The sequence below is a fragment of the Lissotriton vulgaris genome, chromosome 11 (genome assembly GCF_964263255.1).
Source record: "Lissotriton vulgaris chromosome 11, aLisVul1.2, whole genome shotgun sequence".
Lineage (NCBI taxonomy): Eukaryota > Metazoa > Chordata > Amphibia > Caudata > Salamandridae > Lissotriton > Lissotriton vulgaris.
This window is the reverse complement of record NC_141699.1, coordinates 145,585,640-145,603,290: the sequence shown is the minus strand read 5'-3', so window position 1 is coordinate 145,603,290 and position 17,651 is coordinate 145,585,640. Positions and strand designations below refer to the sequence as shown.

General features: G+C 46.8%; 1 protein-coding gene across 13 annotated transcripts in view; it reads right to left on the bottom strand.

Moving 5' to 3' along the window:
* Positions 1 to 17,651, bottom strand: part of CLIP1 (CAP-Gly domain containing linker protein 1) — an 804,228-nt gene that overhangs the window by 650,831 nt on the left and 135,746 nt on the right. For all 13 annotated transcript variants that reach the window (XM_086942960.1, XM_086942953.1, XM_086942958.1 and 10 more), the window contains one exon: positions 16,543 to 16,732. In XM_086942960.1, coding sequence (XP_086799086.1) covers positions 16,543 to 16,636 — 94 coding nt within the window. In that variant the 5' untranslated portion in view covers positions 16,637 to 16,732. The remainder of the gene's footprint in view (positions 1 to 16,542; positions 16,733 to 17,651) is intronic.

Here is a 17,651-nt window from a genome sequence, read left to right as displayed (position 1 = left end):
TATTGCCCAGAGTTGCTAAGTGGGACCCATGGTTGGAGTAGGCACCGAGGCGAGAATTATCGAGTCCGCTGACCATGGCCCAAGACCCTGCCGCGTCGGGAATCGAACCCTGGTCCCAGGCCGACCTCTGCTTCCGGGTCTGCCGCCTCTAACCAGTGAGCCACACCACTCCACATTCACAGAAGTGTCATACGGTTATGTCACGTGCACTGCAAACAGCTCCAGCCGGAACTGTTTGCAGTGCATGTGACATAACCACTCCACATTCACAGAAGTGTCATACGGTTATGTCATGTGCACTGCAAACAGTTCCGGCTGGAGCTGTTCCTCCACCACCAGGACACGGTGGTAGACTGGTGATTAGTCCGTCATGATTAACTCAGTGATGGGCAAACGTCCTAAAAATCGGGATGACTGGCCAATTTGATTGCACAAAAATGTGAGCAGCTTGAGGCTCTTTTTCCACACATGACTCCTGTTGAAAAACACAGGATCCTTACAAAGGGTTTGCAGAGTGGTCTGATTCCTCTTTAGCGGACTGCAGCACCTGGGGGACGGTGTTTGCTTCAGTGTATACATTGTGCTTTGGCACCTCCTCCATAAGCGTTCTACTAAACATTCTAAAAAAGGTACAGGATGAACACGGGGCTGGTCTAGCCCTGGATTTGGGAATAAAGTTAGTGAGAATGTTCCCTATTGTCTCTGATATGATTCAGGCCAATATTAAGGGTGAGGCAGTTTACTTACAAGTCCGTCAACAAATAGTGGCAGAAGTTGATCGCCAGTGACAGTTACCGATTATTATTGCCGATGTGTTTACATCTTTAGGTCGCAATAGCTTGGGGATTCAACCGTTTACTCAGCCACAAGTGAGATTCCCCCCTCTTGAAAAGGAGGGTCATCCAGTCTTCCCTAAGAAGGTTTGGAACAAGATTGAGCAGCAGCAACAACAGAAGCCTGGGTCACTTGCAGGTTCGCCTCCAGCCAACGCTTCTTAGTGTAGCTATGAATTGTGTGACCGCTCAAAAATGAAAGACAGCTGAGAGGTTCCAGGTTCCTGATCCTCGTTCTGCTCGTTCCTTTCAGGAATCATCAGATTAACGATTCAGCGGAGGTGGGAGTCATGATCGCAGGCAAGGCGAGTCTACGCAAGCCAGGATTGACCCACAGCACCAGTTTGATGTAAAAGTCAAGCAGTAACCACCTCAATATCGTGCCCCATTTCAGAAGAATAAAGTTTCCGCTTTGACTGCAAAGTATGCCTCAGAGAACCTTGCTCCTCGACAAATGTTGGGCGGTAACCCTCCTCGACAGCGCAGCGAAGGTTAAGATAGTGCCGCAAACACTCCACCGGCGTCTGGAGGTGAAAGCAACGGACACTTTCATTACTGTAGAAGCAGCGGATACACGCATAGCTCCTCCCGATAGGCTTTATGAAGTAAGCCTCCAAATTGAAGGTGATATTAAACGCCCAATAAAAGCAGTCTTTTGGGAAAATCTTACTTCTTCATATGATATCCTATCAGCGGTGGTTGATTGGCCTCCCCCTTTTGTCCTACATTCCTCCAGAGGGGAAGATGTTATTCTACCCAGTTATTCACAATACGTACCTGATGATGATAAAATGGCTTATGCCAAATGCGGGGGGAGCAATGCTGCACTCTTGCACATGTTCTGGGACTGCCCCAAGATATAGAGTTTCTGGAGAGAGGTTACACAGGTGGTATCGGAGGTAACAGAGAAAGAGGTGCAAGTAAACACAGGATACTGTCTCTTACACTGGTTCCCTCACACCTCCAGATTAAAGTTACAAGTAAGTTTCAAGATCTGGCCCTCCGGCTAGCCAAACGAGAAATTACTAGGAACTGGAACGCCCAGGGAGGACCCAGGGTGGAACGGTAGAAGAAGGAATTCACTAAATGGGCGGCATATGAGGGAGCGGTAAGATTGAGTGAGGCAAGACGAGGCAAGGGATCCCTAGATAAAGTCAAAGCATGGGAAGCGCTAGTGGAGCTACTGAAACACCCATCCAACAAAGCTAAAGAGGAAGGTCAGGAAGGGACCGGGGAGGGAGAAGGAAATCAAATATGAATGCAACGACAATGCACCAATACAAACTGCATTAGTCAGTTAACTATCAAATATATGGAATGAGCAGGAACAGGGCAAGATCCATCAACGCACATCATGCTAAGTGCTAAGGCACCTGGGAGAGGGGCGGGGGTGGAGGGATGGGGAGGGAGTTGGGTAGTTAATTGCTTGTTTTCTTACAAGAACTGGAAGAGGTGTCGCAGGTGGACAGGACTAACAAGGCTAATAACTATGTATGGAAAATAAGTGGGTCAGCTGAACTGGGTGTACCAGATGCTGTAACAATACAAGGCTGTACGGATATATTTATACAATGCTGTTCATTACTATATCTGACAAAGATGTAGCTGCCCTGGAAACACTGTAAACCTGAAGAGCCTGTAATGCTTTAATGTGTAAACTGTGACGCAAAAAGATATGAAAGAATTGCTTAGTAAAATTTGTTTTAAAAAAAAAAATTAAATGGCTTATACCTCGAAATGTGAATTATCCTTAGCTTTGATGTTATATCGTAATCAGGCGGGTTGGGACAAGAATTCTCCAGTTCATGTGATTTCTTTACGCTGTACACCTCAGCCCCAAGCGCAGTATCCCATTAAATGTGAGGCGAAAGCATCAGTGAGTGACATTTTGACTCAATTGGGAAATCAGGGAGTAATTGAACACTGCGTTTCATCTATGAATAATCCTTTTTTTCCCCGATATTGAAACCGGATGGTTCATATTGTATAGTTTTAGATTACAGACATTTAAACAGTCATGTTCGTACCTTTGGGGTTCAGAACACATGTAGTTCTGCGTAAGTTAACAACCTTGTTCGAAAAAAGTACATAACCAATTTGGGTATTTCCAATGGATTTTTCAGCCACTCTTTGGTTCCTGGTCTCACCCGTACCTGCTTGAGAAGCAATCACGAAGGCTAGTGTCCGGAATTCCAAAGCCTTGCATCCACGTTGGATACAATGGCTAGTTCTTTGACATAAGCTGATGTCAACTTTATCTTTGACCCTTCTTTGCAAACACAGGAGTTTCATTAATATGAACATGTTCATCCTCCTCCTTCATGACTAGTCCCCCTTGATCAGCACAAATGCATTATTTACACTGATGGATCAGCGCAGCCAGCCATTGGTTCTAAACATTCTTATTCTGCAGCCTGCGCGATTGTGGCAGGTAGGATTGTTGATGGGGATTTTAAATCCTCCTTGGTGCACACACAATCTCTTGGAGATTGCATGGCTCATGCTTTGGTTTTGGCTCTTGAATTTTCTGAAACGGATGTTCCTACACTTGTAGTGTGTGATTCGTTTTACTGTGTACAATTCTTCAATGACAATTTGCTTTTCTGGACACAAAATGATTTTCATGATTCTAAAGGCAGTGTAATTAAGCATAAAACGCTTTGGGTCCGAGTGGCCGCTCTTAAGGAACGTTTGCCAGTCACACATGTTATCCATACATTGGCCCATAAACGTGTGGGAAAACACACTGTTGGGAATTCACTGGCTGATGAGGCAGTCAAATCTGCAGTAGCCACTTATTCAGTAGCAGCAGTCACTAAGTCTGCGACTAAAACTGATGATGATATTCTTTCGGCTATAGCTGCAACAAAGGAGGGAACAGAGTTAACCCAGAGTTTCCCATCATGTTAAACATACCACTTGTCATCTGATCAAATTCCATTTTCAACTATTCCATCTGTTGGTGATTGTCTGATTCCCAACGAGGTCCGCAGACTTTCTTTGGTCATAGCCGCATACAAAAAGGGGTTGCTTCTGCACATGCCGGTGTGACGGTGACTATTCCCCTTTTACAGCAACATTTTTGGTGGCGTGGTTTATACTCAAAGGCATGTAAATATGATCTTTCCTGTGACATTTGTCAACAGATTAAGCCTTCAACAGTTTCACGTCCACCCCACACTCAGCTGTACATTTCAAATCAACCGTTTGGTTGTATTTATCTTGAGCACCTGAACTACTGATAATGCTTTTAAGTATATCTTAGTTGCAGTAGATTAAGGCACTAGATTCCTTTGGGTTTGGCCGCAACGTAGTGCTGACGCTCGAACGGTTATAAAAAGATTTGCGTGTCTTTGTAGGGACATTTTCCATTCTGACCAAGGTCTCTAAGGCTTACCGGGATGCGATGAAGTCTCTGGGGGTGCAGGTGCAATTCTCGTCTCCATATCGGTCTGAGGGCAATTCTGTTGTGGAGCGGATGAACCGTGACTTAAAGCAATCCTTAACAGCAAGAGTATTGGGTACTGGTCAGGGCTGGTTGACTCATCTATATGGAGTTCAACGTGCACTTAATCTCCCAAGAAGATCTCTGGTTGGGCTGACCCCATACGAATTGCTCTTTGGCATTAAAATGTTTGTCCCAGACCTTGATGGTCTAGACGTTTTGGCAGCTCTGCAATCTTTGAAATAGATAACCATTGTGTTATGTTACAGGATCTACAAAAGGCTCGTGATTCACAAGTGAAAGCCCATTTGTCCTCTTCCAAGGATGCAGCAGTGCTGATTCTAGTTTCTGGCTGGCTTCCTAAAATTGGAGATCTGATCTGAGAGACGGTGGAGAACAAAAAAGAATTTGGTCCATCATACTGTGCACCGGTCACAGTCCTTGGTTTGAAAGGCACCCGCCCTGTGATTCTGCTTCCACTACCTGGTCGCAAAGAAAATGTCAATTCTCTGAGGTTGCACTGTTGGGTTAAGTTCTGTTTGGAATACTTTTAAAGTTGCTGCTGGAAGTGGCAATATAGGTTTAATGCATAATACTAGGCTCCTGTCTTGCCATAAAATCATTACATTTCAATCAAGCATGTCAAGCTACACCATATGGCCGATGCTGAATAGTATGCCTATAAGCATTCCATGCCGGGATATTTCACTGAATCTGTTGGCTTCAGTTTCCTTGACGTCTCCCCAACAAATGGAGGGGGCGATGGAATCTTCAATTGATTTGTTGCCTGTATTACCTTCTACATCCACAACTGTGGATAGTGAGTATACTTCTCCTCCATTTGTTATAATTGACATTCTTTTTTTTATTTTTTATAAATTTTTTATTGCAGAGACACAAAAAAGAGTTGCGGCATTCAATCAGTAGTCCAGCTGGTTATCATTGCGGTACTGAATACAATCAAAAGGGTTTCACACTGCCATTTAGCCCATATCCCGAAGGCCGAGCGGTGAATGTCATCATTGTGATTGAATGCATCTAATCATCACGTAGGGTATCTGCTTTTACAGTTCCCCCCCCCCCTTTTTAATAAACTTTAATAAACCCCCCCCCCCCCCAACACTCCCATGTAATATGAACAAACAAAGCAGTCGATTTTCAGCAGCATAAACACACCCTTTTCCATCCCTGCCCACTGCACGTCCAAAACAGAGCTTGTCATAGTGTCGCTCATTTCCGCAGAAACCCCCCCTTTCACAACCCCCCATCCAACCCATGGTACTGTCGCCATTTGTTCCATACTTTTCTAAATTTTTTCGGGCACCCCCTTGCTTTATACGTTACTCTCTCCGCTGCCATGTACAGGTCTAGCCCTCTCCTCCACTCCTCTAATCCCGGCGGTTTCGGTGCCCCCCAATATTTTGCAATATCTCTTTTAGCCACCACTAGTGCCAGCACTAAGAAGATAAGAAGTGGGCGTGGCAAATCTACTTCGTTGGTCATACCCAACAGTGCCAGTTTAGGTTCACACTGAAGCGGGATCCCCAAGACCTCCCCCAGTTCTGTAAAGAGGTGTTTCCAATACGTCTGAATCTTGTCGCATGACCATATAGTGTGGAGAAAATCCCCCTCCTGTTGGCATCCCCTAAGGCAATGTGCGTCGTCTACCTTTCCCATTCTATGAAGTCTTAGTCTGTCATAATATGTTCTGTGAAGCACGTTGAATTGAATGAGGCGTAGTCTGGATTTGATTGCTACTTCCCGGGGATGCATGAGCACAATCTCCCAATCTAGGTCCTCCATTACTCCCAACTCCCCTTCCCATGTGTGTTGTAACTTCATCAGGTCCCCGAGCATGTTGTTAGTCAGGGTCTTGTAGGTTAGGGAGACCGCTTTTCCCGGGATCCTCTCCTGAAGGAGCCGTCCCTCCAAAGGTGCGTACTCTGGGATATCATTAAGTGGGATTTTCTGTGCTCGCCGCTCATGTCGTAGTTGGGTGTATTTGAAGAGTTGGGAATGGTGTAGCCCAAATTCAGTCTTGAATGATTTCAACTCCCCTTTGGCAATGATATCCCCTATTGTGGAGATGCCGATGTCGTCCCAGCCCCGGAAACCACGCAGCTTGCGGAGTTCTGTCAGCCACTGGCAGTGCCACAGTGGCGTCTGCCGAGTCGGCTTCCTGTCCCAACCCATGCGTCTCGTTGCCCTGATCCAGGCGTTGAGCGTGAGGATGGTGGCGGGCAACAGCGGTGCCCGTCTAAAACCTCTGTATATATAGTACAATAGATTTTGGGATGACAACTTCAGCCTTTCCAGGGCATAAGTCGGGTGGTCTGCCGGGGCATGTAACCAGTCATTAATCGGCGTCATGTGTTCTGCCCAATAGTATGCTTCTAGATTAGGTAGTGAAATCCCCCCACTATATTGATGCCTTTGGAGTGTAGTCAGCGCCACTCTAGGTTGTTTACCCAACCACAGAAAAGACCTCAGGTCAGAGTGAATTTTGGCAAGTACCAAGGCTGGAAGTGGATTGTATTAGTTTTGCAGTGCGTAAAGGAATTTTGGTAGTATGATCATCTTGTACATCGCAGCTCGACCCAGGAGTGTGAGTAGGAGCTGCCTCCAACGGTCCATGTCCACCACCGCGCCCAAGATTATCCGTTCCAGGTTCTTTCGGAACAATAGATTCTTGTCTAATGTAATGTATATCCCAAGGTATTGAAAGCCTTCATTGGTAGTCAATAGCTGGTCAGGCAGCCCTATCCATCCTCCCACTCCCCCCGGGTCATAGAGCATTGACTTGTGCCAGTTAATGGTGTGTCCCGCCCATCTGCCATAATTTCCTAGCTCTCTGAATAATTCCGGTACTGTCGTCTCAGGTTTCGTAATATACAGAAGGACACCGTCTGCATAGAGCGATATTTTCTCTTGTACGAGGTCCATTTCCGTCCTTTGAAAGCCTGAGATGCCCTCATTCTGGCGTATCCTGGCTGCCAGGACCTCAATAGTGAGTGTGAAGAGGAGGTGAGACAGGGGGCAACCCTGGCGGGTCCCCCTTCGGATCGGGAATTCCCGGGATAGCCTTCCATTGACCCGCACTCTGGCACTCGGAGTAGTGTAGAGGAGCTGCATCCATTTCTGAAAGTTAGGACCAAACCCAAATTTGCTGAGCACCGCACTGAGAAATGGCCAATGTACTGCATCGAAGGCCTTTTCGGCGTCAAGGGAGAGAAACCAATGCGGCTCATCTCGGCCCTTCACTTCCTGGAGCCAATTGTGGGTACGCCTCAGATTTAGCTTGGTGGTCCTGTCCGGTAAAAAACCGGATTGGTCCAGATGTATAAGGTTCACAATTACTGACCTCAAGCGCCGCGCTAGGATGGTTGCCAAAATCTTAACCTCTGTATTGAAGAGGGAAATGTGACGGTAGGATGCACAATCTTCCTTTGGTTTACCATCTTTGTATATCGGGACAATCGTGGCCATGGAGAGGTCTGGGGGGAGCCGTCCTGCCCGATAGGCCCCGGTGAAAAGCCCCTTCAGATGCCTGCCCAGAAGGTCCGCCGTACATTTAAAGAACTCGGCAGGAAAACCGTTTGGGCCCGGAGTTTTCCCTGGTTTCAGTTGAGCTATAGCTTCAGATATATCGTCAGCTGTAATATCAGTTTCCAAGACCCGAAGGTCCTCTGGAGACACTGTGGGCAGGTCCACCTGCGCCATGTAGAGGCCTGCTTCCTCGCATGTTCCTAAATCTCTAGCAGCATAGAAAAGTTCATAGTGGGAGGCGAATGTGTCAGCAATTGCCACATCCAAGGTAACAAGCACCCCCCTCCGTGTTCCTTATGGCCTCTACCCATCTGGCCGCCTGTTCCCTACGACTGAGCCACGCCAGGAGCTTGCCTGATTTGTCGCCCACGTCGTAGAGACGATGTAGGGTGGCCAGGGACTGGGTCTTTGCCTCATTAGTGACCAGCTCTCTATAGTGTCTTTGGGCATCTAGTAATTTCCTAAGAGTTCCATTGTCTTTTTGGCCTTGGTATTCCGTTTCCCATGTTAAAATATTCTGTTCTACGGCAGTGACCTCAGCATGGAGCTTACGGCGTTCTTCCCCCTTTCTACTTCGCAGTCTGTCCCGTAGGACTGGCTTCATGGCCTTCCAAAAGGTGACCTCCGAATCCACTGTTCCTTCATTTTCTGCCACATAGACCTTGATGTCCGTCCTCAAACCGCGCCGAATAGCTGGGTTTTGAAGGTCTCAGGCCGCAAGGCGCCAGGATGCTCCCGAAGAGCCCTGGACGTGGCCCATCTGTATCCATAATGGCGAGTGGTCCGATATCCCTCTAGCCTTGTACTCCGCTGTGTCAGTCACCTTCAAATATTGCCTGGACATGAATACGTAGTCTAACCTCGAGAAAACCTTATGTGCTCCTGAGTAGTAGGAGTAAGCACACCGTGTAGGGTGTAGCCACCTCCAGATGTCCGTAAGACCCAATGTGTCAATCTTGGTGGCTAAGGCTGTCCGTGTCCCTCCTCTATCTGCCGCCCCTGAACGGTCCAATCCAATATCCATCACATCATTGAAATCACCCCCCATGACCTGGATGGTGTCTGCCGTGTCCAGGAGAATGCTAACAAGAGCCTTAAGTGTACGTATCTGTAGCTTAGGTGGTGCACAGACTGAGATTATTGTGTAAGTAGATCTATTCCATACCCCCTGAACACCCACGTAGGTCCCCAGTGGGTCTACCCAGGTGCGTTAAATTGCGAATGGGGAAGATTTTTTGACAATGACCGCCACTCCCCTGGAGTCGGATGTGTATCCCGCATGCGCCAATACCCTGAATCGACCCCTGGCTATGAAGGTGCATTGCGTACCCTTAAGATGTGTTTCCTGGAGTAGGGTAATATCCGGATCTACTCTTTTAAGGTAGGAGTTCACTAGCCCTCTTTTGACTTTGGAGCCCAGTCCGTTCACGTTCCATGTCAAGATACTAACTCCCCTATTGTCAATTTGCTGCGTCGTTAGTGTACTAGCCATTCGTGGATGTGAAATGTCATTGAGGCTGAATTTCGTTGTGGAAATGCAGTGTGAAACTTTAAGGGGTACAACTGCTTCTTCTCGATTGCTGCCTCTGCCCCCCAACTCCCCCCTCCCCGTCCCCAGCCCAAACCAACATGAAAACCCCCTCTCCCCTCCCCCACCCCACCTCCCTCCCATTCCAGTCCCATCCAATCGAAAGACAGAACTGTCCGTAGGAGAAGGTTTGTCGCCCTCCCACACATCCCTCCCTTGGAGCTCTCCTAATACCCTCCCTCCACTACCAGGTCAGGAGAGTGATTCGAAACACAAACTTATATAAAACAGTGAACGTAAATAACAAAAGGGCGTGTCAACTTGCATGCTTCCCATCACTGAGCTGCATACTCAATAGCCCGATCTGTTCTTGTTCAAGATCTGGAGTCCTGAGTCTCTGATTCAGGCGCGCTGTGTTGCTCCGACATGTCCTGCTCCAACACTCGGATCGCATCCACCAACGGGTGGATAGATTGACCCTCCTCTTCCCTTTCCTCCCGCCAGAGGTGCGGCTTTCAAGTTCATCGTCTTCGTCTCCCTCTGAGCGAGCATTAGTTCGTAGACAGGTGAATCTCGATCCCGCCTCAGCCCCCGCTCTCGGTGAGGCCGATCTTCCTTTCCGTATGCCTCCCGAGCCGCGGCCCCGATAAGGTGTTGCCGGGTTTTGTCTCTTCGCTCTCCTGGAGTTCGTCCTCCGTGTCTTGGGCAATTCCCACATGGGCCCATTCCACAAAGATCTAACTAGCTCCTCTCGTCCGGCGGCCTCCCTGCTGTTGAGAATTGGGCGTTCCTCCAGCCACTGCCAGGCATCCTCTGGATGGGTCGAAGAAGAGTGATTGTTCCTTGTAGAGCACCTTGAGTTTTGCCGGGAAGAGTAACATGTAGAAGATCTTCAGGTTTTCACAGTGTCAAAAAGAGCAGCGTTGCTTCTGCACCTCCTGACTGTAGTCTGGAAAGATCATGATGTGTGCGTTTTCTAGAAAGATCTCCCCCATTTTCCTCGCTTCTCGGAGGATCGCGGTCTCGCCCCCTCCGGTGGTTTAGCCAGGAGGGCCCTGTGCGCTCTCTCAATAATAAAGCAAGGTGAAAATTGTATCGCCGGGAAGGTCTCTATCAGCCAGGAGCGAAGGAAGGTCACCATATCGGTCTTCTCATATTCCTTCCCTAAAACCGACAAAACGCAGGTTGTTGCGTCTCGCTCGGTTTTCAGCGTCATCAACCTTCCATAGGAGTTGGTGGTGTGACGCCTTGAGCTCCGCCATGTCTTTTCTCAAGGTCGTAATCGAGTCCTCGGCCTCTCCCATCCGTGCCTCCGCAGAAGTCACACTGTCGGATAAATTTCAGAAGTCCTGCCTCAGCAATGTCACTTCGGATCCCACTTCGCCTATCTTGACCTCCAGGGCCGCTCGTGATTCCTGGATATCGGCTCGGGACGCCTGAATGGCCCCCATCAGAAGATCTGTGTCGGAGCGCACACCGGATGCGGTCGAGAGGGGTTCCACCACCTGTCTAGGCACGGCAAAATTGTCCATGGGCCCTTGTTTAGGTGCTTTGGGTATGGGGTCTTTCTTCCCCATGACGTGCAGGGTATATGGTTCAAACACGCGGGGCAAGCAATAGTTCACCCTATCTCACGGGCACTAGTCGCGCCTTAATGGGCCGGCCGTCTTCTCTGAAGCTTACTCGGAGTCTTAGGGGTCTGCGAGTCTCTCACTGGTGTTTACACAAGTCTCCCCCAGCTCCTTTTCTCACCTTGCCGTGCTCGGGTCGTCGGTGGGTTGCACCCGGTAGGTTAGTCTGCCCAGCGTCCTCCTGCGGGCGTCTCTCCTCATCGCTCCCTTCCCTCCACGCCCCGGCGCGGCTCGTAAAGACCCCCGCTGTCTTGGGTAGCCAGGGGTAGCGAGGGGGAGGCCGTTGGATCGGACTCTGTTAGTGGAGGGGGTGCAGGCAGTGTCTGTGTCCCAGCAGTCGGCGTCCGGCGCTCGGTGCTGTGCTCGAGGTGACACCTCCCTTGTCCGCAGCCCTAGAGCGACAGGGTCGTCCGATCACCCTCCCGGATGCCCGACTGCAAGTAACTTTTCCTGCTACCGGGCGGCGAGGGCACCGCAGGGATCGGGGTCGGGATCAGGGCCTCCACCTCCCTAGCTCGCAGTTCCGGCGGCAATCTTTATGTCGCTGCAGATCCCAATAGCAGACCCTCGATAAGTCTATAGGGGCTCCTTCTCAGGCTCCTTCCCTGGTAAGGCCGTCGCCTTTGCTCCGCTGCTGCTCACCTCACTGGCCCCAAGGGGCGAAGGCTCGATGGTCTCACTGCACCCTCCCATACATCGCGGGAGCTCCCGCCGCCATCTTGGATAGGGTTCGAACAACCTCGGATCTTCCGATTTCGTGGATCGAAGGTGTCCTAGCCTGGGTGCTCGCCACCCCTAGGGCGTCGCTCTCCGCGCTCACTGCTGAAACCCACCGCCGGGTCCGGAGGCCGAGTTGCAGATTTCTCGGCGATGTTCATGCGCTGCGGCCGCCATCTTGCCTCCGGCCGGGCGCACTGATCCGCTTCAAGAAAGTAGGCTGATTAGTTGTCCCCTGCCGGTAGGTCGGTCGGCGCTTGCCTCCGCTGGTTCACAACGTGTCCCCGCCTTTTCTCAGGTATTTTGATGGCTATTTGGGGTTCAGGAATGTCGGATTTACAGCAGCTCGCCGGGAGCTCCGGCGCCGCACGTCTTAGCTCGCCATGGTGTTGGCCACGCCCCCTATAATTGACATTCTTGAACGTACAATTCATTCACCTTCCAATGAAGAACAGCCACCGTTGTTTCAGCAGGGGTCTAGAGGTTACTACATGGATTGTACTAGCTTTTTTTCTGATGCGTCTTCCTTGTCATCCTGGGTGGCAGAGCCCCCTACACACACCAGTCTTTTCTTCTCCTGGTTCAAAAAGACTTACCTGGCCTGCCCTGGACATGCGTCTGGATGGTGCTGACAATGGTGTTCCTCTTAGTGACTGTATTTTTCCTGTTGATTAATGGCCATTACTTACCTGAACGCTCGGCTGTGAACTTGGTTAACTGAGTTCTGGCCCCTCACACTTCATCTCATAAGATGAAACAAGATCAAGCCCTAGTTAATATTTCAGCATTCCCAATTACAGATGGTATAGTTCGGGATTAAGTACCATTCGATATCCATGGCCGACCGAGACTTTCAACATTCCATACATATTCTGTGTTTCTTTAGGAGATGTGGTTTTGTCTGGAATACATTCTGATGACTGGGATGTTAACGCTGTTTATTCATTGTTTTCAGATTTAAAATATTATACTGCTTTTGACAGTGAAGATTTGTATTTGAATTCTGCAAATTACAACTATTTGTTCTGTTTCCAACATTATGACCATAATTTTTTACACAAAACGAATACTCCAAGACCATTTTTAATTATACCCAGTGGGAACATTGCCCAACCCCGATGCCGGGGAGCTAACAAACCCAACGGAGTAAATTTGTGTATTTCACCGGTTAGAATCTTCCTGACCATGTGTCCTATTTTTATAAATTGAACATACCTACCAAAACCAAATTTATGCTGATCCATACAAAATTGTTCTACTTCTTGTCCTTCTTAACTGATTTGTCTGTGAAAGGTTATAATTACTGGAAGGACACACGGATTTAAAATCCATTTGGGAAACCAAAGATTGGCAGGCGCAGGGGTACTGAATCATTGCATTGCACGTGTCTCGTGCCGTCTCAGCTCCTGTTTTTGAATGAAACTTTTGGTTTAGCCACAGCTAAAAATCTAAATTATCTCTCTGTTTCATCATTGGCTGCTTATGACATGTGGCAAACATACACCAACTACACAATTGAGGAATTAACGGTCATGTTTCAGAATGGCAAACTCAACTCTTCCAATATTGACCCTTTGGGATGGTTATTGTGGCCAACGAACACTAATGCATGTCAATTGCACTTTCTGAATACTACAAAAGGGTTTACAAAAAGTAGGCCTGATCCTGGTTTTCCATATTCCCATACTGTTACCGCATATTCTGTAGGTAAATTATGTCAACAATGGTTAGATCATTCCATGTTGACATCTGTGAAACAACATCTTTTTCTATAATCTGGTGACATTGATCTTGCTGATTTTCTGTTAGGTTAAAAGTCCCCCTCGAACAAAACGTTTTGTTTATGTGGCATATAATTAATTGTGGAAGCTAATGCAGATGAAAGCTGCGGTGTGCCTGAAAAATTCTTGCAGTTGTTTATAACAGCATTAATACACGGTCTGCTCGTGTATATATACTTTGGATAACATTGTCTCATCATTAATTATTCAACATGAAGTGTCTGTTTTATACCATGGTCAAAATCAGTTACGTTCTGTAATGCAATTTGGTTGGACCTTGCAAACACTAAAAAGTGGTAAAGTTCCATGGGATTATCTGAAGGCACCCGCATTATTTTTACCATTTAATTTGACAGATATACAAAAGTTAATGTTGATGAAAGACGCAACATATATATGATATTACATATTGAAAAACTAGACCAGTTACTGTTTTCTGTGGCAGAGACTGATTTAGCTGTGTCGTTAATACATGGGGTTATTTAACTGCCTATCTCTCTTTTCCAGTGTATGGCCTGCATGAAACACTATCCAGTTGGTAGATATAAGCCCCACAGGAAAAGCTATATTCATGAATAATGGTCCCTGCCTTTCACATTTCGGTGTCAGGGAGCAGATAGGGAGGATTTCCTTATAGGGGAGGGTTGTGATTCTACAGTAGGACATTCCCTAGTCTGTAAACAAGTACACCTTCACAGTGCCTGCAACTTTACCGCCCCTAATTTATATTGTTTTTTTAAGGGGACCCCGGTTCCAGCTATTATTCCCGCACTGACTTTGCTTTCTAACTGCAGTTATCTTATTTTAAACAATCACAACAGCTGCAGCTTGGATTGCAGGCATCCCTTATATAGTAAGAGTTACATGTTGCAGCAATGTCCTGTTTCCACCCCGCATGGGATTGTAGACAGTTCGCTTTGGCCTTCTATTCCTACTTTGAAAACAGATTTCAATAAGCTAAGCAGACTCAAAGCGCTATTGTTTCAACAAAAAAGTGGCTCTTACATCAGCTTGTGTGACCTTCGAATTGCAGGCAGCAAGAACTGCAAGTGAGATTCAGTCATTGCTAAACACGAATCTCTCACTCCATTTTGGACAATTAATTCACCAATTATTTAATGCGTCTGATACAGAGGGCCTTGCCCACTTTCTTAAACTTATGAGATTCGGACTGGTCACCTCCTTCCAGATTATTTTTGGAGTAATACCCGCTTTTATTTTTCTAGCGCCTTCCGAAGGTTTCCTCTGGTACTCCTGCTGATTTACAGCATACTTGTACTTCTACTGTAGCTCCACAATCGCTGCTCAATCTGAGGAGCTGCCAAACCCGGTTCAATGCCTTTAAAGGTACTTAACATCGACTATTAGCTGACCTTCCGTTATGCCTATTTTACCTGCATGCAACCTGTGGTCCACTGCCTCAGGTGCCCTTTTCAATGGGCCCTGGATGTCTGCCTCTCCAATACAACACACGCTGCCCTGGACTATGAACTGTTAATGGGTCTGTTGAAGGCCCAGGAATGTCCCATGGGTAGGCGCCTGGGATGCGATCCCCTACTTGGGCCAACTGCAAACTTGAGTACCTGTGCTCAGGCACAGCGCCCCTTGGATCGGAGTTTCTTCAAAGTTCACGCAGATTGCCCTGATTTGCTCCTAACGGCCTTTGGATATGAGGAGCATGTATGCTCGTTCGACTTACTTAATTGGATGGCATATTTTTTTTACTATGGAAGATTCAGACAACATACTGGAGTTTATGGCATTCCGCTTTTCCTGCAACATTTCAGCCTCTGAAGATTCGCTATTAATGGAAAGGCGCAGCAAAAAAGGAAACCGACGTTGCCATGCCAGGGTGGGCGCTAAATGGCAACAATGACGTCATTTAACCCCACTTTCGGCGTCGATACCAAGGTCACAACCCTTACTGGCGACATGGGAGCTGTGAAGTTTGAAGTTCCCAGACCCAGTCTGGTATTATTGTACAAATGAGGAATCTGCAGGTAGAAGCATTCATCAGAAAGTCGATAGTTAAATGCAAGATCCTCAAGACTGTGAAAAAAAAAAAAGCATTTTATGGATACGTTCAAAACAACTTAAATAACAAAAAAGGGCTGGAATCTTACTTGTGGATTGGGACACAATCACCTAGTATCAAATAGCTCTGAGAAACGCATATTGAGGAAGATATAAACATCAGGTAGCCCCCTAGGATGTGCTTAATTTGTAAATGAAAGACAGCCGGTTCCCAAAGCTCTGCTCCTGTGGTACATCACAATGCAGTCCCTTTATCTCACTCTTGCTGCTCCCCGCTATCTCCCTTTGTGCCTGTTCGTTTATCTTCCTCCTCCTTTCCCGTTTGCATTTTTCTTCCTTTTGCTCACAATCAATCTCTGCTGAAGAAAAATAAGTGCTGGTCCCCAATCATGGTATCTTATTGATGCTCACCATCTAGGAAGAGCTTGGCTTCTGTTTTGTGTTTCAGTATTTTGATATTAGGAGAGGTTGCTACATTGTGATTTACATTTCTATCAGAAATATTCAAATAAATGTTTAGCTGGTTACCTTTGTTGCTAGCTCAAAGCACAGTGCATTAAATAGACAATACATATGTACCTTTAGGAGAATCAAGGCATCCCTTCATGTTATTTCGGAAAATTTGCAGTGACGTTATTTGTGAACTAATGTCCTGGAAAACTGATCAACTGAAAGCAAGTTTCTTACAGTCCACTGGCGGTAAGATCAACCATGTCAGTAAAAAATATCTTTATTGCAGGAAAATCCCTTGAGTCTTGTGCACTAAAACAAACTACACATTACAAACACTTAAAATGTGACATCTTGGGTCAAGATTGCTCAATACCTGTGTACTGGTCAGACCGAAAAAGAAGCAAGCCTCATCAATTTCAAATTGGTAATGAGACAGAACAGTATTAATAAGGAAACAAAGATGATCCAAAAACACAACACAGTAAATAAATGTGTTTCATAAAATGGCTGGCACTGTTCTACTTTAAGACTTTAGGTAAGAAACCAAAAGAAAGCACAGGCAAGTCTCTCTTACCACTAGTAACCGCTGCAGTTGCTTTGGGGGCTGGTATTGCTGGCTTGCCTATTTTCGAAGGAGCCTTAATTCCACTTTGTTTTACCGTACTCATCTTTTTATAGATGTTTGCTTATTTCGACAGCGGTAACTATGTTTTTCAAACCATTGATGGTACAGTTTGTCTTGCTATTCGAAGCCAAAGTGGAACCTACAAAATAAACATAGACAAAGAACACGAGTTACTTAAAAATAACCATCCATTTTCTAAAACTAGTTTTTATGACAGAAATAGAAGCGGCACACCAAAATTAACAGAGGGCAAAACTACAAGGGCAGACTCTCAAAAGGCATACAACAGTTTATCTCGTTTCTGAACAATGCTAAAAAGTTGAAAAATAAGAGGCAACCCAATCACTTACAAGACTCTTATTACAAATGTTATCCTAGTGTTTCTCATGTCAGCGCATGGGGGTTCAGCGCATGTATAATGATTGAGAGCAATATTTGAGAAAACGGAGGAGGGACCAAAGAGGGGAGAAGTTTGGAGTTCAATTAAAACAAGCGAAAGCGGGGGGGGGGGGGATTAGGGGAAGGGGACCATATTCATACATGTCACAGAATATTAGCATGGACTGGCTCTTGGTCCCAGGAGCTGCCAGGGTCCAGAAATACTTCCTAGAGCTTGAAGGGTACCTAGGACTACGGGCTGGATCGTGGACACTGTTACGTCATTTAGATTCACTGTATAAACAGCAAACAATACCTAAAGTGGTCTTTAAAGGTCAAAGATGAGTAAATCCGCCTCTATGTATAAGCAGGGAGACGGTCAAACGCGGACTAAGGAGGTACCAGAGCAAGCCCCTATTTGTACATGCAGTTTACTTCCTGGATTCTAATGAAGTAATCTACCCAGGAGGTGGAGGGCAGCTGGATGTCCCTTTTCAAGAGCAGTGACTTTTTTGTAAAGATCCATCATCCACTTTGAATGGTAAACCTATTATACTTCTAATGAATATGCTTAAAACTGCAGAACTCTCCTCCAAGAGTTGTACTGCTGTACTCTGCTTAATACGACTGCTCTCAGTAGCTCACCGTCACTGTGGCCAGCACAGGTCTTGGTCCCCACT